This window comes from Rhincodon typus, chromosome 37 (assembly GCF_021869965.1).
Source record: "Rhincodon typus isolate 14 chromosome 37, sRhiTyp1.1, whole genome shotgun sequence".
Classification (NCBI taxonomy): domain Eukaryota; kingdom Metazoa; phylum Chordata; class Chondrichthyes; order Orectolobiformes; family Rhincodontidae; genus Rhincodon; species Rhincodon typus.
This window is the reverse complement of record NC_063368.1, coordinates 13,373,122-13,398,605: the sequence shown is the minus strand read 5'-3', so window position 1 is coordinate 13,398,605 and position 25,484 is coordinate 13,373,122. Positions and strand designations below refer to the sequence as shown.

Here is a 25,484-nt window from a genome sequence, read left to right as displayed (position 1 = left end):
CCCCTCCCCGTCCTTCCTTCCTTCTCTTCTCTCCTCCCCTCCCCGTCTTCCTTCCTTCTCTTCTCTCCTCTCCTCCCTTCCCCGTCTTCCTTCTCTCTTCCCCGTTCCCCTCCCCGTCCTTCCTTCTCTCCTCCCCTCCCCCCTCCTCAACCTTCCTTCTCTCTTCCCCTCCCCCCTCCTCATCCTTCCTTCTCTCCTCCCCTCCCCCCTCCTCTCCATTCCACTCCACAATCTCCCAGAAGTGAACACAAGACTCCATTCACTAACTAAGATCCTCTCAGATTCTCAAGTCAATCTGTCATTGGGGCCTGCACTGACCTCCATCATGGGTGGACGACTCTCTGGGAGGGACATTCTCGTCAAACTCACTGTCAGAAACCTCCAGCACGGGGCTGCCCAGGTTGTAGTCATCATCCTCAGATATCGATGGACTCGACAAATCGGTGGGCGTCTGGAAGGAAGGATACAACATAGGGAAAACCTGCTGGGAGGGAAATGCAAAAGAAAAGGGAAAAATAAAATGCCTGCGCCAATAATTCTTTAGACAGTGCACATTAAAAATTACAACTAATAGACATACAATATTAAAAAGCAAAAGACTGTAAAAGAGCTGAGAGAAAAGGTCAAAGAAAGAAAGAGAGAAAAAGAAAGTATTATTTATTTTAAATCACTGAGAGCTTTGGAAGTTTCTCACATCACTTATGCTTCTGTTGATTCCCAGTGGTGCAGAGTTTATCTCCCAACTACATCATTCGATTAGTCAGTCTGCAGTGGGAGCTTTCTCTGCAACACTGGGAGCAGAAATTGGTGTGAATGCTCTGGCAACTCCTTGAAAGACTTTTACAGCTTCAGCTTAAACAAATATATTACATCATGGGGAAAAAGGCATAAATGATCCCTGTCGTCTCTCTCTCTCTCACACACAAGCTTTTCTCTCTCTTGTAACACACTTTGCTGCCTTCTTTTCCCTTCCCAAGGTGCTTGTTTCTCCAGTAAATTATACCCCAAATCTAAAGAAGAGACAGTTATAGAGTTGGAAACAGACCCTCCCAACCAGTTCATGCCGACAATAATCTCAAACTAAACTAGTTCTGTTCAAATTCCCTCCCAGCTTTCCCACTTTAACCAGCGAGAAACATGGCTCCTTTGCATGTGGATTGTCTCAAAAATCTGTTTTCCCCGCCCCCAAAAAGACAGAGGAAAACTAAAATAAAAGCTGGAGTTCTGAAATGAAAACAGAAATTGCCGGAGAAACTCAGGAGGGCTGACAGCATCTGCACAGAGAGAGAAACAGAGTTGGCGTTTCGAGTCGGATGTAATTCTTCTTCAGAACTGCGTCGTCAGCGTTGTGCATTCTTCAATTCTGTCGAGTCGTCGTATTGGACTCGAAACATCATCTTTGCTACTCTATTCTCTAGCTGTCACCTATCCAGACCTTTATAAAGGTTCACCTTAGCAGCCCTGCATTTTTACTCAGTGCTCCTATTTATGATGCTCAAGATTCATTTGCTTTGCTAACCATTCTTTCACTATAGTACGTTGCCCCACTCAGTTGACTGAGCGACTGGTTTGCGATGCAAAGCGACATCAACAGCACAGGTTCAATTCCTGCATCAGCTGAGGTTACCACCTTCTCAACATCTCCCCTCACCTGAGGCATGGTGACCCTCAGGTTAAACATACCATCAACTGTCTCTCACTCTCAAGGGTGATCCTACGGTGACTTTACACACCTGCCTTACGTTCTTTAAAGATCAATTCACAAGAACGCCCAGGTCCTTCTTTCCCTCCACACTCTTTAAAACTGTGCCATCAGGTAGATATGGCCAGTCCCCTGTCCTTCTGTCAAAATGCATTAGTTAAACTCCGTCTGCCACTTGTCTGCCCACTCTGCAGGCCTGTCTATGTCAATTTGCAGTCTAGTAGTAACATCGGCACTCTTTGCCACACAGCCAAGGTTGGTATTATCGGCAGATTCTGAAATTTTACCTGATTGTAGTCCTCCTCCAGTGGGCAAGTGGTATGGTTTGGCAGTGAGGGGTCTGGGGTGCTGACGACCTCCAGTGGGAACTGCGGGTACAAACTCTGCAGGTGGGAGACTGCCACATTCTGAAGCTGGGTGAACTGCCCACCATCAAAATGATCATAGCTCAGGCTGTGATGTTCAGAGCCCGTCCAGTAATGATCTAAACACAGAGAATCAGCTTGTTAGGAGTGACACCTTGAATATTTCTGGAACATTACTGTCCTTAGACCCTGTGCTTAGTCTCTCCAGCCACCTCCAACATCAGTCAATAATTCAACATGCAGGCTACAATACAAACAGGATTAAACGGGGTATCTGAGAGGGTGAAGAAAACAATGTATGCACTTTGAAACAGAATTTGCAAGATATTATTTTTAATTTTTACAGGATGTGGCCATCACTGGCTAAGCCAGCATTTATTGCCCATCCCTAATTGCTCTCCAGAAGTTGGAGGACAGCTGTCTCCTTGAGAAGCTGCAGTCCATGTGGTTCAGGGACATTCTTTGTTCTGTTAAAAAGGGAGCGCCAGGATTCTGACCCAGTGAGAGTGAAGGAACGGTAATTTATTTCCAAGTCAGGATGTTGGGTGGCTTGGAGGGGAACTTCCAAATGGTGGTGTGCCCACGTGCCCTTCTCAATGGTAGTGGTCATCGGTTTGGAAGGTGAGGAAGGAGCCTTGGTGAGTTGCTGCAGTGTATCTTCTACATGCTACACACCACTACTGCTGTGCATCGGTGGTGAAGGCGTGAATGTCGAAGGTGGGGGATGGGATGCCAATCAAGCAGGCTGCTTTGGCCTGGGTGGCATTGAGCTTGAGTACTGCTGGAGCTGCACTCATCCAGACAAGTGTATGGCACTCTGTCATACTCCTAACCTGTGCCTTGTAGATGACAGTCAGGCTTTGGGAAGTCAGATAGTCAGTAACTTGCTGCAGAATACTCAGCCTCATCCTGCTTCATGGCCATGTTATTTATGGGGCTGTTCCAGGTAACTCTGATGGATCAAAAGGGTGCTGTGGGATATGGCAATGATAATGCTGTTGAATGACAATCTTCTCAAATATAGATACGGTGCAACTTGTTGCTTGTAATGTGCAAAATATTGTCTCCCTGGATTATTAAATATTCAAATGAATAAGGAAGTCATATCAAATTTATAACAGAGACACAGGCCATTTGGATCAGGTCTGTGTCATTGTTCATGTCCAACTCAAGACTCCTCCCAGCCATCTTCATCTCACCCTATTAGTGAGCCTGGGACCTTAACTAGATAGATATGGGCAGCAGATACTTAGGAACACCATCATTTGAAAGCTCCTCTCCAAGCCACTCACCATCCTTACTTGGCAGTATAATGTTATTCCATCCCTGTTACTGGGTTAAAATCCTGAAACTGCCTCCATAACAGCCCTGTGGATGATCCGAATTCATGGACTTCAGGGGCCCACCGCTACCTTCTCAAGGGACAGCTAGGTGCATGTAATACATGTTAGATTTGGCAGTGATGCCCTAATTTCTGAAGATTGATTAAAAACAAGTAGCATTGAAGAGGTCCTTGTGCTCCATTATCAAGCATTCCATAACTGCAAGGTTTTGTATTAGCTCTGAGCTGGGCTGGGCTCTCAATCCCAGTAATGAGACAGGAAGTGATGACGCTAGTGATTGGGAGAGTCCAATCGCTAGCAATGAGATTAAAAAAGAGCCCTCTTTCAATATCTACCAACATCCAAATCACTGACCTGAAGGTTGTTCTGGTTCAGCAACATAGTAGGAGCAAAAAGGAGCTGGATGCTTGCTGTATGTATCTGTTTCATATGTCACTGCATCAGGATACTGCAGAGAAGAAAAGAACTGTCAGAATTATCCTAATTTTCATTTGATATTCCCATCCACTGCTTAGACTTCCTGTGACTTGCAGCAACAGAGCACATTAACCTCTCCCGTTCCAGAACCGATATGCAAATTGAAACATCACACATGTACCATCCCCATTTTCAGGGTCTTCAGTCAATGAGGTGTTTGCTGGACTACAGCGACTATCACAATATGATCAATGGACAATTTGCTCACAGCCACCTCCCAGGGAGGTGATGGCCTCGGGTTATTATCACTGGACCATTAAAACTCGGATTCTGGGAACCCGGGTTTGAATCCTGCCATGGCAGATGGTGAAACCTGAATTCAATAAAATATCTGGATTTAAGGATCTAATGATGACCATGAATGCACTGTCAATTTTTGGAAAAACCCATCTGGTTCACTAATATCCTTTAGGGAAGGTATCTGCCATCCTTACCTGGTCTGGCCTCCATGTGACTCCAGACCCACAGCAATGTGATTGACTCTGAACTGCCCTCTGGGCAATTAGGGATAGGCAATAAATGCTACCTAGCCAGCGACGCCTTCATTCGATTAATGAATAAAAAGACAACAATAATTAAATAACCAACCGAGGAAGCTGTTTTCAATGACAAAAAAGCAGTGGGGTGGGAAAGCAAAGTGGATCTAGCAACATCCAGGGAGACAGAAACAGAGAATTGGACTTGAAGTCCAATTGTAAAGTTTCTCCTTCTCTACAGATGCTGCAAGAGCTGCTGAGTTTCTCCAGTAATTTCTGTTTTGATTTCAGATCTCCAGCATCTGCACAATTTTTGCTTTTATTTCTGTTTTTAACTGTACGTTGGCCAAGGGGGTACTAGGAGGATGTCCCCTGATCTCCATCGCAATATTGGAGGTGGGACCCTTTACACTGGGCTGAGAGAGCACACAAGGCATCCATCATTGGGTAATAACTCTAATAACACTGTGGGCAGCAGTGGCTCAAGGCGGCAGTTCACCACCACTTACTCCAGTGTGATTAGGGATGGGCAATAAATGCTGACCCAGCCAGCAATGCTAATATCCCATAAATGAATATTAAAAATTCTAATCTGACTGAAAGCTGCATTCGCAGTGCTTTCAGTTCCACAGTGGGCCGTGTAAGCTAGTACCAAGGGCAATAACACTGGCTTAGGAAAAATAAACAAATGAGGTGGATTTGCAAAACCTCAGCTAATGTGTACAAGTATGCTATACAGCCAGCTTATTTGAATTTTTCTACAAGAGGCGTCAGCGTAATTTTTAATATGCCTGGACAATCTTGGTTAATAAGTTAACTTTTGCGATAACTCAGGAGGCTGGCGGCCATGAGGGCTCAAAGACCATAAGAAATAGCAGCAGGAGTATGCTATTTGGCCCCTCGGGCCCACTCCACCATTCAATAAGATTGTGGCTGATTTGACACTTGTCACATCCACTTTTCTGCATTTTCTCCATAACCCTTGATTCCCCGACCAATCAAGAATCTATCTATCTCAGCCTCAGTTCACTCATGCTCCCACCTGTTTCCTTTTTGTGTTCGTGCATACAGCTCTTTGGACTGTTTATTTGTAACCCCAGGGACCCTCTGTACGGATGCACATGGCCATGATGTGGAGGGAAGGGGGTGATTAATAACTGGAGTGTGTCAATGATTTGAATACAGAGTCTGGTCTCACCGTTCAGTCTCTTGCCTCAATCCTGCATGTTTGCCAGTGGCCAGTTCATAGAAAGTTACAATTTACTCAGCCATGTTTCGCACTCATTCCAGCGATGGCCTGAACTACGCTCAGCGGAGGCCAGCCTGGTTATTAGGTGGGACCCCAAGGTGAGAGTGTGTTGGTCGTGTTGCAGTGGAGGGTTCAAGGTTCAATCAATGTGATCTCATTCAGAACTCCCTGTGGTAACACTGCTGACTAGAAATTGGAGTACACTCAGAATTGTAAAACAACACAGCACAGGAAGAGGCCATTCAGCCCATCATTCTGGTTATTTGCACTTGACTGTTTCAGGCAATGGAGCATATTCCAGTTTTGTGTCTCTCTATGCTCATAGGAAATCAGGCAGACCAAAGAATCTCAACAAAAACCAGTGGGGTGATAGGCAGCCCTTTGGAATGCACTGCTCAAAGTCAATTCAAAAGGAGCTTTCAAAAGGGACTTGCATCCATATTTGAAACAGCAACAGTTGCAGGGCTATGGGGAAAGAGTCAGGGCACTGGGCCTAATGTAGATAGCTCTTTTAAAGGGTCAGTGCTGCTTTGATGGGCTGATGGGTCTCCTCCTGCACTGTAGGATCCTAGAGTGTGTTCCAGGCTTCCTACAGCCTGACCAGAAGTAAAAACACAGGAGGGGGAAGAAGGTGTCTGTTAAAATGTTTTTAAGATTGCGTATGGATTTTCATTAAATTGAGTCCAAACAGCACTGCTGATAGTTCAGAGAGAAAGAATGGAGGAGGAGCTTCCCTCACGTGGTCTTAGTTTGATAGTCTCTCTGTCTGTACTTACCCAAGGCATAACAGGATCAAAATTAACAAGAATAGGAGTGGTCAAGCTCCATGCTTTAAGAGGGTGCAGTGTTTAATACAACTCGTTGTATTAACAGGACATCTTGGGAGGATTGCTAAGAGTCAACAACATTGTTGTGGGTCTGGAGTCACATGTAGGCCAGGCTGGGTAAGAATGGCAGATTTCCTTCCCTATAGGTGTGTGTGAGTGAGCCAGATGGGTCCATTACTGGCACTAGCTCTCTATTCAGACTTATTTAGAATATTTTTAAGCAGCTTGTTCAGAGATGTTATGACACACCTCTGGGACTTGAACCTGGGCCTCCTGCTTCAAAGACAGGGTTATGATTGGTGCCCTACCACTACCACTGTGCCACAAGAGCCCCGTCCAGACATATTTAATAAAGTAACAATATTTAAACTGAGCATTATAAACCTTACGCTTTGCAGAATACGTAAAGAAATGACAGAGCTGAGCAGTTGCAGAGACGTATATGAATTACAACAGTCAATGCACAGATAAAATCTCCAGCCAGATGTTAGATAGATATACTGGTCTGTTTTCAGATCTAGCACATAGTGAAACAGTGGCACAGCAGTAATGTCACCAGAATAGTAATCAAGAGACCCAGGTTTTGGGTGTGGAACCTTGGGTTCAAATTCTACCACATCAGAGAGTGGAATTTAAATTTAATTAATAAATCTGGAAATGAAAGGAAGCCAACATTGATTTAAAGAAAACTTTGTTCACTAATGCCCTTCAGGGAAGAAAACATGCTGTTCTTTCATGGTCTGGCCTACATGCGAGTCCAAACCCAGCAACATGTTTGCCTCTTAACTGCCCTTTGAAATAGCCCTAGCAAGCCTCTCAGTTCAAAGGCAATTAGAGATGGGCAATAAATGCTGATCTAAAAGAACAAAACAAACCAAGAGTCAGATTTCTCAGACACTATCCAGTAGTTTATCTAATTCACATTTATTTTTGCTGAGATATGGCAATGTTGGCAAGTCTAAGCATATCAATTCAGGATAAAAATATGTAAACATTCAGTGGTTTGCAAAGAAAACACTCAAAACTTTTAAACTTGCATCATACTTACTAGAGAAATCTGTGACGGTTCAATCCTAGAGAGAAGGAATAAAATAAAAGACATTAAAATATTAGCAAAAACAAGGATTCAGCGCAGACCTACTGCTGGAATTAATGCCCAGTGATGTTTCAATTCCTTCAACAGCCTGTGGCAAAACTGCATTGTGACCTGCCATATGCCCCCAGAAAGAGTGGGAATGGGGTATGAGGGGAAATCAGCAGTAAAGGTAGGTGGTGGTGGTGATTGGGGGTGGGGTGGGGTGGGATGTTTACATATCCACAGCACATGATGCATTTCCCTATAATCTGGGAATCTGTGACATTCACATTATGAACAATAACAACAACAACAAGGGATTTAGAAAAGTAAAGCAGCCCCCCTCATGCAACACTACGTATGTAAGGAAAGGCAAACAAATTGCATTTATATAACAGCACGTGCAGACTCAGGCCATTTTGAAGCACTTCTTGAAATGCAGTCACTATTGTAATGCAGGAAATATTGCTGTCAATTTGCTCAAAGCAAACTCCCAGGAACAGCAGTGTGTTAAAAAGACCAGATAATATGATATGCAGTATTGTATGAATTGGACTAAATATTGGCCAGGACGTTGTGGTAGCGGAGGTGTTCTGAAATAATGGCTGTGGGAACACTGATGTCTAAATGATGGGGAAAATTTAACATTTCTTCTGACAACGCTTCGGTAGAAATGGTTTTTCAAAGCTGAGCCCACTACAGACTCTATTGCACATGGGTAACTTAGGGAATAGTTTAATTCGGGGAGCCTAATGCAACACATGTACAGTCATCTGTTTCAATATATTCCTTCTCCAATGCCCCTGAAGAAGAAAATAATTAGTTACTGTTTCCAGTTAATGCAACAATACCTTGTCAATACAATTCCATTGAAAATTAGCAACAAGTCTCCCAGAATGGTCCATAGCACATGGAAAACTTTCACAGGCTCACCACTCTCCAGATGAAGACATTTCTCCTCATCTAGTTCTAAATGGCCTAATTAGACCTTGTCACCTGATCTTGGAGTCCCCAGTCATCGGGAACATCCTTCAATTTGGATGCATATCTCACCTTTTCTCCCCCTAACCCTGTAAATGAATCTTTTTCATGTCAACACCCCTTCAAAGCCTTTTCACAAGTAATCCATTCCAGAGCCAAGTGAAACAAAAACTCTACCCATCTCCTTCTGCGATTATTTTAAATCTTGTGCCCCTGGTTACTGACCCACTTGCTAAAACAATATACCTTTCCTACTTGCTCAACTGGAACTCCTGGTAACCTTGAGCATTTCCATTAGGCCTCCCCCTCAGATTCAATACCCACTTTACACTGCACTTGCTGACCTAGGCCAGAATGATGGTAGGGTTCACCATGCTCTCAAAGGCCAAAAAGCATCAATATTCAATGCCCAGGCTTGAAACAAGAAGGCTGCCTTTGGCATCTGCTCATCAATGCTCAGCAGAAGAAGGGGGGAATAATTAGCGAAGGGTGATGGAAATATTAGTAGATATCAATCTAGAATAGAATCATACAGCTCAGGAGGTGGCCATTCAGTCCATCGTTCCTGCGTCAGTTTCATTACACAGCTACATTCTTTTTCTTGCTCCATCTCTGAGCCAGGAGACCTGGGTTCAAGTTACACTTGTCATAATATCCATGAACAGGTTGATTAGAAAAGATCTATAACCAATTCCCTTTTGTAAACATATGTCTTCCTCTACAGTTTTTCTCTGGCAATGATGTTAAACCTGTGTTCTCTGGTTGTTGATCCTCTTGTGTGTGAGAATCGTTCCGCCATTTCTGTGTGATCAGAGCCTTTCGCGATTTTGTCTACCTTTACCAAGACTTAGCCGTTCTAAAAAAATCTCAGCTTCTCTAGTCCCACCACATCAAGTAAGAAGTCATTAGCTCGTCAACTCAAAAGACAATGACTTTACGAATTAAAACCCTCACACAGACAGAATGTGTGAATGGGCCAAAACCAGTTCCATTACTATTTGCGAGTCACCTCCCTCCCAATCGAAGAATGCTGGGTGAGGTTGGGAAGTGGGAAATATTGGATGGCGCACATTTGTATATTACAGGCATTCCAGCCATTCCTCACCAGACTTGCTGGATTATTGGCAGGAAGATTGCAATAGCTCACACCATTGAAATAGGCTCCAGTAGAGTAGCTCCTGCCTCAGAAAGTTCAAAGAAATTAATAGGAAATGTGATTGGAATTGTGTACAATAAAAGGGATGGGATTAATCAACCTAATTAGGCATGATTTCCAATTAGCAGTTTTTAAAGGGTTTCTTTAAACATACTCATATTCAAACTAACACTTAGGAACACACTAACAGGAAAAGAGCATTCACACCTTAAAGCATATTCTGCCATTCATTTCAATCATCAATGATCTGCATCTTAACTTCAGCTACTTGCCTTGGTCCTATAACCCTGACTTTGCAAATTTGGTGTCAGGATTCGTACCTGTCAGGAATGATAGAACAGTCTCTCCAGACGACACAAGAGTGAGAAGCGACCCCCAATGGATAATGAAGGGATTCAACAAGGTCAGCAGCAGTTTATTTAATGGAACCATTTATCACGACAGCATTGAGGATATGGGAATTGTTACAATGAACAGCATTGCTGCATTTACAGAAAGCTTAATAAGCATATGAGGGAGACAGAAATGAAAAGATATGCTGATAGGGTTAGTTGAAGAGGGATGGGTGGAGCCTCTTGCGAAGCATATACATGAGAAGGAAACAGATTAGTAGAAATCCCAGTTCTGTAAAATTTGATGATCAAATATATTATAATCACTAACAAATGCAACAGGAAATTCAGGAGAAACCTAGAGAGTGGCGAGAACGTAAGACACACCTGCATTTGTTGAAATGGTGGCAGGCCTTCTGGGCATCCTAAGCTCATGCAAGGCACTATGTAAATGCCAGTCTCCCGTCCTTCCCTTATTTTAATAGGAAAACTTGTATATTTTTCCCTGCAATCCAAGCACACTTTCCGTTTCCACTCCGGGAAGATTTAAAGGCAGAAAATCAGGTTGGAGGTCAGAGTCAAGAAACCCAACCATCATGTGAACCTTTCCCTTCCGCCCCCACCCACTGTCCGAAAGATTTGTTGACTCACATGCAGCGGAATTCTCAGATGATTAAGGTTCACATTGCATAGGCGCGCACACGCGAAAATAACAGTCATACATTACAGAATGCCTCCACGTATAAGAAACCACAAAGATAAGTTCAAATCACCTTCAAGATGAGAAAAGCTGCAGAGGATGAGATTTTCGCTTTCTCTGTCTGCTGGCTTTCAGGGTAATCTCGAGAAATGAAACTGGTCAGCTTGCAGGCTCCATTCCTGAGGGAAGCTGGCATCTGCCAGCTTAATTGCCCATCTCACTTAGGACTGTCCATGGGCAGAGTTGGGGTGGGAAACAGGTAATTGCCAAACTGACAGGTGAGGCCCATCCACACTACAATTCTTGCGGTCACTAGTCTCAATGAGAGAAGGCGTGTTGTGTAGAGAAACACGTACAGTAATTGCCACTGGGATTAGCAATCATGGAAATTTCAACACAACAGAATTTCACACAGTGGTTAGAGCAAACAAGGAAGCCACTCGGTCCATCATGTCAGTGCCAGCACTCCAAATGAACAATTTTAAGAATTCTTATATAGGATGTGGGCATCGTTGTTGTTGCCAACATTTGTTGCCAATCCCCTGTTTCCCTTGAATTAGGACAGTTAAGAGTCAACCACAATTCTATGGGACTGGAGTCACTTGTAGACCAGACCATGTAAAGACAGCAGATTTTGTTGCCTAAAAGAAATTAGTGAACTATTAAAACAATTGATGATAACAGCAATCAACAGTGGTTACATGATTGCCATTAGACTAGCTTTGAATTCCAGACATTACAAATTCAAATTTCACTATCTGCCACAATGGGATTTGAACCATGTCCCCAGAACATTGGCATGGACTTCTGCATCACTAGTCCAACGACGTTACCACTATGCCACCAATTCACCCAATGCCATTCTTCCATCTTCCCCCTGTAGCCCTGCACATTGCTCCTTTTCAGATATTAATCCATTTCCGTCAGAAAGCCTCAATTGAACCTGCCTCCACCACACCCTCAGGCACTGCATTCTAGACCCTAGCCACTCGCCACATGAAAAAGTTTCTCATGTCACCACTGCTTCTTTTGCCAATTACCATCAACCTATGTCCTCTTTCTTCATCCTGATCTTTTCACGAGCAGCAGCTCTCTGTCTACACTATTCAGACCCTCATGACTTTGACGACCTTTCTCTCAACCTTCTCTTCTTCAATGAAACAGACCCAACTTCTTCAATCGATCTATTTAACTGAAGTAACTTAGTAACGCCCACTATGTTGGGCCAGAGTAGAGGAAGCCTACATCTTCAGTTTGAGCATTCAGACGAGTTGGACAACAAAATAAAACTAATTACACTTGAATTCTACCCAAAGAAAGTTGAACTCTTCCCATTGGCCTCTTGAATCATGACTACACAGACCCCTTTGAAAGTCTTGGCGTGGCCTAAAAATCAAAATAATCTGCTTTCACCTCCCCCCAACTCCCTCTTCTTCCCTCAAAGACTTCAATCTCAAGGTCTCATTGCAATACTGAATTTGAGTGGTCAAGTTAGGTGCGCGAGCTCACGTAGCTGCTTATTCACAGCGAAAGCACACTCTAGCTGACCCCCTCACTGCTGTCAACACTAATTACAATAGTCGCTAGTTAAGCGCTTCAAGGGCAGGAAGCCAGGCTGATTATGAGACACCAAGCCCAATTATAGCAACCTTACCAGTACATCATGTGACCATATCAATTATTACCAAACCAGGCCCCTTATTGCTCTGAAAGTCAACACTGTAAACTCAGGGTTAAAATATGCTACTACAGCCCAACTACAGCAAGGCCAAAATTCTGGTTATTCCTAATCTTAATTGCTAGTGTGCATCTCGATCTTGAAATTCCCATCCTTGTTTCAAATCCTCCCATGGCCTTTGCTCCTCCCTACCTATGAAATCTCTTGTGCTTCTCCAATCATGAACGTTTTATCATTGGCGGCTGGGCATTCAGCTGCCTAGACCCAAACTCTGCCTTCCCTCCATGTACCTCTCTGCCTCCTTTAAGAGGCTTCTTAAAACTACCTCTTTGACTAAGCTTTTTGTCATCTGACCTAACATCTCTTTAGGAGGCTTGGTGTCAAATTGTACTCTTTAGTCATAAAGTCGTACATCATGGAAACAGACACTTCAGTCCAACTAGTCCCTGCTGATCATAATCCCAAACCAAACTAGTCCCACCTGCCTGCTCCTAGCCCATATCCCTCCAAACCTTTCCTTTTCATGGGATGTCGGCCTCGCTGGCTGGCCAGCATTTATTGCTCATCCCTCAAGGTCTAGAGGACAGTTACAATTCAATCATATATGGGTCTGGAGTCACATGTAGGCCAGACTGGGTTAGGATGGCAGATTTTCTTCCCTACAGGGCATTAGTGAATTATCAGATGGGTTTTTAACAATATTCATCTATGGTTACATGATCACCATTAGGCCAGCTCTGTATTCCAGATTTCTATTGAATTCATACTTCACCTTTTGGGACTGTCCAAAATGATAGCCTGCTGTTAGAACACAGAACAGTACAGAACAGGAACAGGCCCTTCGGCCCACCATCTCTGTGCCAACCACAACGCTATTCTAAACTAATCCCATATGCCTGCACATGCTCTGTATCCTTCCATACCCTGCCTGTTCATGTATCTGTCTAAATGCCTCTTAAACTTTGCTATCATCTCTGTTTCTACCACCTCCCCAGGCAGTACATTCCGGATGCCACCTACCCTCTGTCTAAAAATGTGCCTCCATTAAACTTTCCCCCTCTCACCTTAAACCTATGCCTCCTAGTATTTGAAATTTCCATCCTGGGAAAGAGTCCCCGACTATCTACCTTAACCATGCTTCTTATGATTTTATATACTTCTATCAGGTCACACCTCAGCCTCCAAACCAGCTTCCAGCCCCTTTGGATTAGTAGTCAGCTGACATTACCACTACACCACTTCTTCCCTATGAAGCACTTTGGGCCATTTCATTTTATGTTAAGAATGCTGTACAAATCCAAGTTGTTGTTGCTTCTGATTTTTAGAAATGTCTTCTAGCCTGTTAAGGGTAGTGACCTCCAAGACCATAAGCAAACAGCAGCCCACTGCACTATTAAAGGTGGGGCAGGTATCAATGCCTCAGGTACTGTGTCAGGAGGCTGCAGGGTCAAACATTTTCTCAGAGACTGCAGCAGATGCCTCCATCTAGCTAGATTAAGGTGCTAGATTGAAACAGCAACAATCATCCGGTCAACAGGGTATAGTACCGAGTATTTGTGTGTCATACTCTGCCTCCACAATACACCCTCCTTTCAAACACCATCTCTCATACTTTCATTGTCTCTTGCACACTCCCTTTCAAATACTGTCCCTCTTTGCTCCTCTCCTACACATTCGCTGTCAAATAATCTCTTTCACCTTCCCTAACAATAATTGTGTTTTAACACAATTACATAGTGAGTAATTTAGCTTTTCTCCCCATTATTCTTTCATCCCAAATTATCCTTGAACTGGGTGGCTTGCTAGGGCCATTTCAGCAGACAGTTAAGGGTCAACCACATTGCCATGGTCTGGAGTCACATGTAGGACATTAGTGAACCAGAGGGGTTTCAACAAATGATGACAGTTGTCACAATTGCTGTTGCAGAGACTAGCTTCATATTCCAGATTTATTAATTTCAATCTAAATTCCTTGTGGGGTGGGATTTGGACCACATCAGAGCATTAGCCTGCACCTTTGGATCACAAGCCCAGTGACATTACCACTATCTCGCTCGCTTCCATTGCCCTTTCCTCCAAACTACACAGTAAACCATCAAGTTTAAAAAAAACCCGGATGCTTTATCATTTTGGACAATGTAACCAACTTTATTTTAAGCTTCCAGGACTGTGACCAATTTTTTTTATTGGAAATTATTTTCTCCTGAGGGTTTGAATGTCACTAGTGGGGCCAGTCACTGCTCACCACTAGGTAGTGGCCTGAGGAGAGATCGTGATGGATTTTCTCTGAACCTCAGACAGGTCAACTCCCACAACAGTATCTGGTGGGAAATTAAAGACATAGGTGGGCTTTCATCCAGTTACCTGGAATTGCGTGCTATATTGGATAATACAGTGCTAAATGATACAGCTGTAGCAGGAGATCATAATATATATGGAGACATAACACGTTTGTGGAGGCAATTTTATACTGCTGGTGATGATGAATAATATTCAAAGCCCATTGCCACATTTGAGAAGTAATATTCTTGTCCAGCTGACCACAAAAACAGACTGTGCAGTCATATGACAATTCCACCACTTCAGAAACTGCAATAAAGGGAAGTTTTACTAGTTGCAGTATTTATTTGCACTTTCCAAATGGTGAATTTCCTGCTTGTTCAACCATCCTGGGGTCATGAGGAGTACCCCCATTCTCCCACCCAGTGGTAAACATTACCAATAGCAGGCCATATCAATAACTGGAAGACTAGTGCCAGTCAAGAACAATTTTATCCATCTCTATGAGCCAGTCCATAGCGGCAACGACACACAACACCATGAAACAGTAGAAAAGAAGGGCCATTACCACAACCTCATTTTAGTTTCTGAATTCAGCGCTCAAAGGCATGAAGCAAGGCCAAAAGTCTCTCTGAAATGGGAGTCACCCTTTAGTGCCTCCTGGTGGCCAGCTTGGTGTATTGTTGGTGGTCTGCGGGCCCTTTTGGCTGACTTACACTTGAAGGTGAGGAGGATTGAGAATTAGTTGAGGGTTCTTATACGTGCCAAAAAACAAATGCTTTGCACATTTCTTGAACTCTCCTTCATAACATTCAGTTTTAGAATTGCCTGGAATAAAGTTAATTCAGTTGTCAATTAGCCCACTATTATAACTGGAAGAAGGACTGCAATGAGAGATGTGGGGCTGCTTTTTATTCACCTCTCATTTCGTGACTGCAGACTGATTACTGTATATGGTCAGGGATGTTCAATGGATATAAAGCAACAACTTGCATTTATACACTGCCTTGGACAAAATAACATCTACTCAGAGCAGCAATTGTCAAAGAACACTCCACATCAAACCACATAAGGGACAGGTTTCCATAAGCTTGACCAGAGATATTAAGCTGAATCTTAAAAGCGGGGAAGGATAGGTAGAGCAGTTTAGGGAAAGAATGCCACAGCTGGGGAGAGGGGGTGGCACTGCCAATGGTGGAGTGATTAAAATCAGGGTAGCTCAAGACACTCAAATAAGAGGGGTGTAGGCTTCTCAGAGAATTGTGAGGCTGTAGACATTTGCCGAAGTAGGGAGAGACACACAATTTGGTGACAAATCATGAAAAGTATAACTCAAGGCAACTCCCAGCATTCGACACCAAAATGAGATATATTTGATCTGTGAAAGATGCACAAAGCTATAACCAAAATCATTCTTTTTACTGTTGAGAAAATATACTTGGATAGCACAGTGGCTCAGTAGTTAGCACTGCTGCCTCACAGCACCAGGGACCTGGGTTTAATTCCACCCTCGGGCGACTGTCTGTGTGGAGTTTGCACATTCTCCCCATGTCTGTGCGTGTTTCCTCCAGGTGCTCTGGTTTCCTCCCACAGTCCAAAGATGTGCAGGCTAGGTGGATTGGCCAAGCTAAATTGCCTGTAGTGTTCAGGGATGTGTAGATTAGGTGGGTTATAGGGGGTTGGGTCTGGGTGGGATGTTCTGAGGGTCAGTGTAGACTTGTTGGGCCGAAGGGCCTGCTTCCACACTGTAGAGATTCTATGAATTTATGAATGCTTTGAGCAGCTTGACTCACACCAAGCAGCACTGGAGGCAAAACAGCAACATATGTACCTTTAGAACCTTACATAGCAAGTCAGTGATCTGGTCATTATCCCATTGCTCTTCTGGGAGCTGACAGTGGACAAATTGGCTGCTGAGCTTCTTATACCACAACAATGGCTACACTTCAAAAGTAGTGCACTGGCTGTAAAGTGCTTTGGAATGTCTTGCGGTTGTCACAGATGCCACAAATAGTTCTCTCCTTGGAAACAACTGTCATTATCTGGGACATATTGTTGGCAATTAATTTGAGTCACTTTTTGAGGTGGGGTACAGGTGGCCCAGGATCAATTATTGGTCATTTCGATAATTGGATCTCTTCCAAAACTGCCTCTGCCCCCTTCCTCATCTGAAGGCAGTGACTCATTAGAAGCTTAGTAGCGCCCTCTTTGAGGGTCAATGGAGCATAGTGGCATCCTCACCCATTGTCCCTCTTCTTATGAGGGATTGCTGGATAGTGTGTGATTGGTGCCAATTGATTATGCACTGTGGCCGGGTACAACACCCCTAATTTAGCCCAGCTCAGGTTATGCCCAGAGCTGGAGACCTGCTGGTCTGTAGAGCTCAATGGCCAATGCAGTTCCCAATTTACCCATGAGGTGGAGCTAAAAGAAAAACCCTCCCTCCACTATTTTTTGTTAATTCTGAATGTTTTTTGTCTTTTTTTTAACATTACAAAGCACTGCATAAAACAGAAACAAACCAAAGTGCTGCCAAGTTGGATGGAAAAGCTGTACAACATATTTGTGACTGCAGAACAATCTTTTCGAGAAAGCAACCTCCACAAGAAACAAAAGCATATGCAAATACTTGTCTATTTATAATCACGAGCATTAATAATAAAACAAAACAGCTTATAAGAACACAATTCTCTTCCAATGATCCAGTTAGAATTTCCCCTTCAACAAACATCATCAGAAAGCAGATTAACAGGTCAATCTAGTTGCTATCTGTGGGAAGCTACTGGCAAAGAACAATTGTTATGTTTACTAACTTAAGTCTCTTGAATCCTCAAAATCATTAATTAGTGTGAACATTTTGACACAGAACAATGTGTCAATTCGTAGGCTGTGTGAACAGATACTAACATAGTATGTCTGTAGGTGACAGAAAACAGTTTTCTTGCCTTACACTGAACTTAACCTTCAGTCAATTCTTGGCATAAACCCTGGCAGTGTAAGGAATGTGACTGCTCATCACATTTGGTTATTTTCCTTCTCTTGCCGCCCCTTTAGTGCAAGAAAAGACTTAGATTTTATTCAAATTGTACAGAATGGTGCTTCAGATGAGAATGTTTTCACCAATTTAAAACATGTTGAAAAATCAGCTTCTAGCCTCCCAAAACTGCAGTTCCAGAACCAAAGCAGACAAATAGAACCTGTGACGCTGAGATAACCAATGTGAGTTATTGGTTATAACTCTTTCGGTCAAATTAACAACCAGAGGCACCTCCGTACTGTACACATAAACACGAGCTCAGGAGTGCAACTATCCAGAGCAACCTGTCAAAGGATCATAAACATTTTTTCCTTAACTCCTAATCGAATCAATCCGGTCTTCTAAGTTCAATTGCGTTGGCTATCATTCTCTTTACGCCCCACGAAACAAAACAGCAACTTCACTCTTGCTGAAACGCTATCAAATGATCCAATTGCAGTCATACTGACTGTAATCTTGGCACCCCAAGTCCATCTTCCAATAAAAAAAAACCTTGCAGCTAGATTCCCCGCACCGATTAAAAGTTTACCATTCCAAAGAAAGTCTACAAATGTTTTTAGACTCTCACCATGACAATTTTTGGGTGGAGGGAGGGATAGAATGTTTCAAAATCATCTTTCAGTTCAGTATTGGAGAAGAAAATTAAAAGCAAGTCGTGAACTTTTATCTTTCAAAAAGAGGTGCTTTTGGGTGTTTGGTTAACTTGGATAGGATACTGAGTTGATGCAGTGTTTAGGGGGGAGGCGTTTTGAACAGATCTCAGCATTTCGGTGTGTTTACAAGTACTTACTGCGGTGTTTCCAGAGTGTGCATGTTGGACGGAGCGGTGCTTCACGAACACGATCTCTTATAGTCCCGCTTCCTCTCTTGAGTCTAGGCTGGTGTCGCTACGTGCTTTTTAAATATCCATATGCAAGTGGGTGGAGCCTGCTGAGTTCATTGCAAAAATCCCCTTTTGCATTGCACAATCGACGGTTCTGGGAGTTAAGAATCTTCTGTGTTTTGGAGAAAGACAAACTAAAAAAAAATTAAAGTGTGAACGTAAAAGCTCCCCGTTCCCGGAAGAGCAACAGAAACGTTTACAATTGATTTAAAGTAGCATAAAGTAGCCAGAATTGCAAACTAAGTCAAGTCTCGCAAACTGTATTGAAATCTGATTCACCAGTTCCAAACGCATTGCTAACGGCTCCTGCTCTTGCTTTTTAACCCTCGCCCAGATGTGAAAATTTTCCAGGGAATCCGTCTTGCAAATATTCAATACTGATCCTACACCACGCCCCCTCCCATACAAATAATGTCCCCGCCTCTCAGCAACCCCCACCGTGCAAACCATACACTCACAGGAGCCCTCGATGGATACCGTAAGGACGACACTGGCCATCCTAACTTTCAGTAGCTTCTATCATTGAAGTTTTTGTTCTTCACATGTATAATGGGAGTGTGTTGTGACGCAGTGGCAGTGTCCCTGCCTGAGAGTCTGTGTTTGAATCCCACCTTAGGGCAAATATGCCACGGAGATCTGTCATAACACATCCAAATAGATTGGTTTAAAGAAGTATTAGGAACAGGAGTTGAATCCTCTCCTCTTGGAGCCTGGTCTACCTTTTGATAAGATGGTAACTGATTTGATTGTTCATTTTCCAGTCTGTACTCCTTGACTTCCTTAACTGCAGATTAAATACCTGTCATAGAGGTCTTAGAGCTACACAGCACGGAAATTGACTCTTTGGTCCAACTCGTCCATGCCGACCAGAGAGCCTAAACTAACCTGGTCCCATTCGCAAGCATTTGGCCATATCACCATAAACCTTTCCTATTTTGTGTACCCATTCAGATGTCTTCTAACCAGTCTCCACCAATTCCTCATTCCATACACATCAACCTCTTCATGAAAAAGTTGCCCCTTAGGTACCTTTTATATCTTGCCCCTCTCACCTTAAACCTATGACCTCTAGTTTTGGACTCCCCTACCCTGGGGAAAAGACCTTGGCTATTCACCAAATTGATGCCCCTGATGATTTTACAAACTTCTATAAGGTCACCCCTCAGCCTCTGACACTCCAGGGAAAATAGCCCCAACCTATTCAGCCTCTCCCTATAGCTAAACCCTCCAACCCCAGCAACATCCTTGTAAATCTTTTCTGCACCCTTTCAAGCTTAACAACATCCTTTCAGTGGCAGTAAACACAGTATTCCAAAAGTGGCCTAACCAATGTCCTGTACACATGCACTGACCAATGAAGACAAGTGTACCAAATGCTTTCTTCACTACCCTGCCTACCTGTGGCTCCATTTACAAGGAACTATGAACCTGCACCCCAAGATTTCTTTGTTCGGCAACACTCCCCAGGACCCTGCCATTAAATGTGTAAGTCCTGCCCTAATTTGCCTTTCCAAAATGCAGCACCTTACTTTTATCTAAATTAAGCTCCATCTGCCACTCCTCAGCCAATAGGCCCAGCTGATCAAGGTCCCATTTTACTTTGAGATAACCTTCTTCACTGTCCACTACACCACCAAGTTTGGTGTCATCTGCAAACTTTCTAACCATTCCTCCTATATTCACATCCAAATCATTTATGTAAATGACTAAAAGCAGTATACCCAGCACAATCCTTGCGGCACACCACTGGTCACAGGCCTTCAATCTGAAAAACAACCCTCCACCACCACCCTCTGTCCCACCTTTGAGCCAATTTTGTATCCAAATGGCTACCTCTCCCTGGATTCTGTGTGATCTAACCTTGCTAACCAGCCTACCATGCAGAACCTTGTCGTACAGCTTGCTAAAGTCCATATAGGCAAAGTCCACCGCTCTGTCTTCAATCTTCTTTGTCGCTTCTTCTAAAAACTCAACTGTGTTAGCGAGACATGATTTTCCATGCACAAAGCCATGTTGACTATCGGTAATCAGTCCTTACCTTTCCAAAGACATGTAGATCCTGTCCCTCAGAATTCTCTCCAACAACTTACTCACCACAGACATCAGCTCACCGGTCTATAGTTCCCTGCCTTTTACCTACCAGCTTTCTTGAATAATGGCACCACATTACCCATCCTCTAGTCTTCTAGCACCTCATCTGTGGCTATCAATGATAGAAATATCTCAGTAAGGGGCCCAGCAATCACTTCCCTAGCTTCCCACAAAGTTCTGGGATACACTTGATCAGGTCTCGGGGATTTAACCATTTTTATGCATTTTAAGACAACGAGCACCACCTCCTCTGTAATATGAACACTTTTCAAGAAATCTCTCTTTATTTCTCCAAGTTCTGTAGCTTCCATATTCTTCTTCACAGTAAATACTGACACAAAATACTCGCTTAGTATCTCACTGATCTCCTGCAGTTCCACACATAGACAGCTTTGTTGATCTTTAAAGGTACATATTCTCACCCTAGTTACTCCTTTATTCTTAATGTATTTGTAGAATCTCTTTGAATTCTCCTTAACCCTATTGGCCAAAGCTATCTCACGTCCCCTTTTTGCCTTCCTGACTTCCCTCGAATATACTCCTTCTGCCCTTATATTCCTCCAGGGATTCACTTGATCCTAGCTGTCTATAACTACCACATGCCTCCTCCTTTTCCTTGACCAGTTTCTTTTCCATCTCACCCTTAATAATATTCAATGGTCCAGCCTTGGCTGCACTCTGGGAAGGGAATTCCAAAGATTAACAACCCTCAGAAGAAATTTCCCCTCTGTCTTAACTGACAGACCCCTAATTTTTAAACTGTGTCCCATAGACTGTTTCTAGATCTTGCAACATCCTCTCAACGTCTACATTGTCAAACTCTCTCAGGATCTTAAATATTTCAATAAGATCACCTCTCTTTCTTCTAAACTCCAATGGTGTAGGCCCAATGTGTTAGACCTTTCCTCAGAAGACAACCCCTTCATCCCAGTTTTCCAATATACAGCAAAATTTGTTTTAACCAGCACCTTATGACCTGGCACTTTCAATAAACTGGCAAAAATTATATATCTCAAATACCAGAGGTTTACCGTATTATCACAATCTCTGCAATATCTGAGTAGTCAGTTGAGGGTGCAAGTGAGAATGCTATCTGCTGTTAAGTTTTATTTAAGGCAAAATGATTTATGCTGTAATAAAATGTAACAGTGATGTGTATACCCCTACATTACATTTCTTTTACTTAGTATGTGTTTTTACACTGACTTTATGGATTTTTTGATAAACTGGTGTGTTTAAGTACACTCCTGGTCCCATAGGTGCCAATTAACAAAAGGTTTGCTGGATTAAGAAGTCAACAAATTTGAAACTCCCATTTTATTTAGCACTAGACCATAGTTATGAGAGGGCACCTTGTCTCACTGAAGTTCTGGAGTGACTATTAGGCTTTTGCAACTAATTACAGATCTGGCTCTGAGGAGCAAACACATATTTACTGACCTATCCCCTTCCTAACTCCCTACCTACACTCACCTTTACTGGCTCCATCCTCGCCTCTTCGACCTGTTTGTTTCCTCTCCACCTATCCTCTCCTCTAGCCCTCTTCTATCCGCCTCCCACTCTCTCCCTATTTATTTCAAAACCCCCTTCCCCTCCCCCTTTTCTGATGAAGGGTCTAGGCCCGAAACGTCAGCCTCTCTGCTCCTATGATGCTGCTTGGCCTGCTGTGTTCATCCAGCCCTGCACCTTGTTGTCTCGGATTCTCCAGCATCTGCAGTTCCTACTATCTCTGACCCATATTTTAAGTGCTTTGCCAACATTCATAGACACACAAGCAAAGAATGGCCACTTGGGGAAAACTGATATTTCAGGAGTCACCCATGGAATCATACATCCACCCTAAAGGGTCAACAACTTCATAAAAGAAAGCATATAGCTTCTTCACAAAAAAAGGTATTGAATCCTGTTAAGTAATTCCAAACAACAGAAAATGATTCGAACATAACACCATTGTTACAGAGATAGTAGGAACTGCCAATGCTGGAGAATCTGAGATAACACAGTGTAGAGCTGGATGAACACAGCAGGCCAAGCAGCATCAGAGGAGCAGGAAAGCTGACGTTTTGGGTCGAGACCCTTCTTCAGAAATGGGAGAGGGGAAGTGGATTCTGAAATAAATAGGGAGAGGGGGGAGGCGAATAGAAGATGGATAAAGGAGAAGATAGGTGGAGAGGAGACAGACAGGTCAAAGAGGTGGGGATGGAGCCAGTAAAGGTGAATGTAGGTGGGGAGTTAGGGAGGGGATAGGTCGGTCCAGGGAGGACGGACAGGTCAAGGAGGCGGGATCAGGTTCGTGGGTAGGAGATGGGGGTGGGGCTTGAGGTGGGAGGAATGGTTAAGGAGGCGGGGACGAACTGGGCTGGTTTTGGGATGCGTTCGGGGGAGGGGAGATTTTCAAGCTTGTGAAGTCCACATTGATACCCTTGGGCTGCAGAGTTCCCAAGCGAAATATGAGATGCTGTTCTTGCGGCTTTCAGGTGGCGTCATGGTGGCAATGCAGGAGGCCCAGGATGGACATGTCGTCCAAGGAGTGGGAGGGGGAGTTGAAATGGTTCGCGACTGCGAGGTGTAGTTGTTTGTTGCGAACTGAGCGTAGGTGTTCAGCAAAGCGGTCCCCAAGCCTCCACCTGGTTTCCCCGATGTAGAGGAGGCCACAACGGGAACAGTGGATACTGTATACCACATTAGCAGATGTGCAGGTGAACATCTGTTTGATGTGGAAGGTCTTCTTAGGGCCTGGGATGGGGGTGAGGGGGGAGGTGTAGGGGCAGGTGTAGCACTTGCTTTGGTTGCAGGGAAAAGTGCCGGGGGTGGTGGGGCTGGAGGGGAGTGTGGTGCGGACAAGGGAGTCACAGAGAGAGTGGTCCCTCCAGAAAGCAGATAAGGGTGGGGAGGGAAAAATGTCTTTGGTAGTGGGGTCAGATTGCAGATGGCAGAAATAAAACCAAACTATTTGGCTTCAAGAACTAAACTATAATGTGTCAAAATTCTAATACCTTATCAGAGAAGATGATGAAATGTGTCAAGAGCCTATTAATTAGCATCTTTCTTATCATTCACTATCAGGCATAAGAATTGTTGGAACAGGAAAAGGACCTATGAGATAGCGACTGATGAACAAATAGAGAATTCTGGAGAAACATCTTTACCCAGAGATGGCAAGAATGCAGAATTTGCTGCTGCAGATAGTAGTTGAGATGAATGTGTGATGAGTGTGTATAATGTATATTATACTTTTGAATTCTGATTTTGAAATAGTAGGAAGTAGACTTTGATTAGATCTGTGAACATTTTTTCCTTATAGGTCAGAAAATCAGTTTGGAACAGTAAGTGGCATACATATTTTCTAAGAAGGCATATGACTTAAGCCAACTTACGAGCACACTCTTGTGGTGTTCATGGATAAAGTATTTATGCCTTTGGGTTTTCAAAAGACAGTGTAAACACATTAAGGCAATTACTTTAGCTTTGACTTCCAAACCGAAGCTTCAAAGCTTTAGCTTAGAAGAATCTGGAGTTCAGTTCAGAAGGCAGAATAGTCTTTCCTATGAGGGAAACCAAGTTTTTTTTCCCTGTTCAATTCAGTCACTTCAGCAGAAGTGGTTTCCATTCTTTGAAGCTTCCAAGCTGAAGAGTTTGGAAAAAAATCTTCAAGTTGTTAAAACTGAAAAGTTCTAGGCCTAAAAATGTGAGGTTCAGTAGACTTGGAAAATAATCCTCAAATTGTCTCTATTGTTCAAGATAAAGGAATTAGAAAGTGTTAATCAAGTAAAGATGTAAAACTTTGAAAGAGGAGTGATATTTCTTTGGGATTGAGTCTCTAATGGATGGTTAAAACCAGAAAGAATTGCAGATGCTGTAAATCAGAAGCAAAAACAGAAATCACTGGAAAAGCTCAGCAGGTCTGGCGATATCTATGGAGAGAAATCAGAGTCAACGTTTCAGGTCCAGTGACCCAAAACGTTAACTCTGATTCTCTCCACAGATGCTGACAGGCCTGATGAGCTTTTCCAGCAATTTCTCTAATGGATGGTGTTGGCAAACAGGTTGAATCTTTATTTTGATATTTATACTAAGATCTTATTGTTTTTCATTTATATAGTATCCAGTCTTGTCTATTTATTTCCTCATTTGTGTAACAAACTTATGTTTTGTTGTTAAAGCACATCTGCAGCCTCATATGAATATGTTTCTATGACTAACCACTGTTAAGCTAAAAATTAAAATATGATTTTTAAATTTAAACATATGATTTATCAAGCCAAGTTTAATTACGGGATCTAACTTGTCAAGTATTACCAAAGGCTGGGATCATAAAGTGGGGCCTCTTGAGGAATCAGAATTCACTAAATCTAAGAGGCATCTGTGGCTCTTTTAAAAATAAAGGGTACTTGCAGGTCCTGCACATAACACAGGAGTGTTGTGGTGAAGTTTATTGCATGGATTCGATTCTCAAAATGTTTTGAGTATTACTAAGATTCTTTTGGTAGTGAAAGACATACAATATTTGAAATCTTTGATAAAGACTAAACTGAGAGAGTTAGCAGATAAATTGAGGATAGAAATAAAAGTGTGACCTCGTAAGGATTAGATGTCAAAAGCAATTACCCAGCAATAAAATTAAATGGAAGGAAACCTGAACTTGATATGTATGGCGAAGAAATGGAATTACCCAAGTTTCAGCTGGAAATGATATAAAACTTGACTTAGAGACAGAAAGAGAAATTAAAAGACTTGAATTGAAAGAAAAAAATAGAAAGCAATAATAATAAAAAGAACAATAGAAAGGCAGTAAAAAGAAAATAACTGCAAATAAGAAAGGTTGAATTGTA

At 42.9% G+C, this 25,484-nt stretch overlaps 1 protein-coding gene across 2 annotated transcripts in view; it reads right to left on the bottom strand.

Annotated features, from left to right (window-relative positions):
* The window catches only part of LOC109923100 (transcription factor Spi-B-like), a 23,057-nt gene extending 3,961 nt beyond the window's left edge, over positions 1–19,096 (bottom strand). Inside the window, exons 1-6 of one of the 2 annotated variants that reach the window (XM_048617470.1) lie at positions 19,020–19,096; positions 18,469–18,695; positions 7,488–7,512; positions 3,765–3,858; positions 1,990–2,186; positions 319–481 (exon numbers count right to left, since the gene is read on the bottom strand). In XM_048617470.1, coding sequence (XP_048473427.1) covers positions 319–481; positions 1,990–2,186; positions 3,765–3,858; positions 7,488–7,512; positions 18,469–18,491 — 502 coding nt within the window. In that variant the 5' untranslated portion in view covers positions 18,492–18,695; positions 19,020–19,096. Of the gene's footprint in view, positions 1–318; positions 485–1,989; positions 2,187–3,764; positions 3,859–7,487; positions 7,513–18,468; positions 18,696–19,019 lie in introns of both variants that reach the window. The other variant, XM_048617469.1, reaches the window with a different exon arrangement.
* Positions 19,097–25,484: the final 6,388 nt, after the last annotated feature.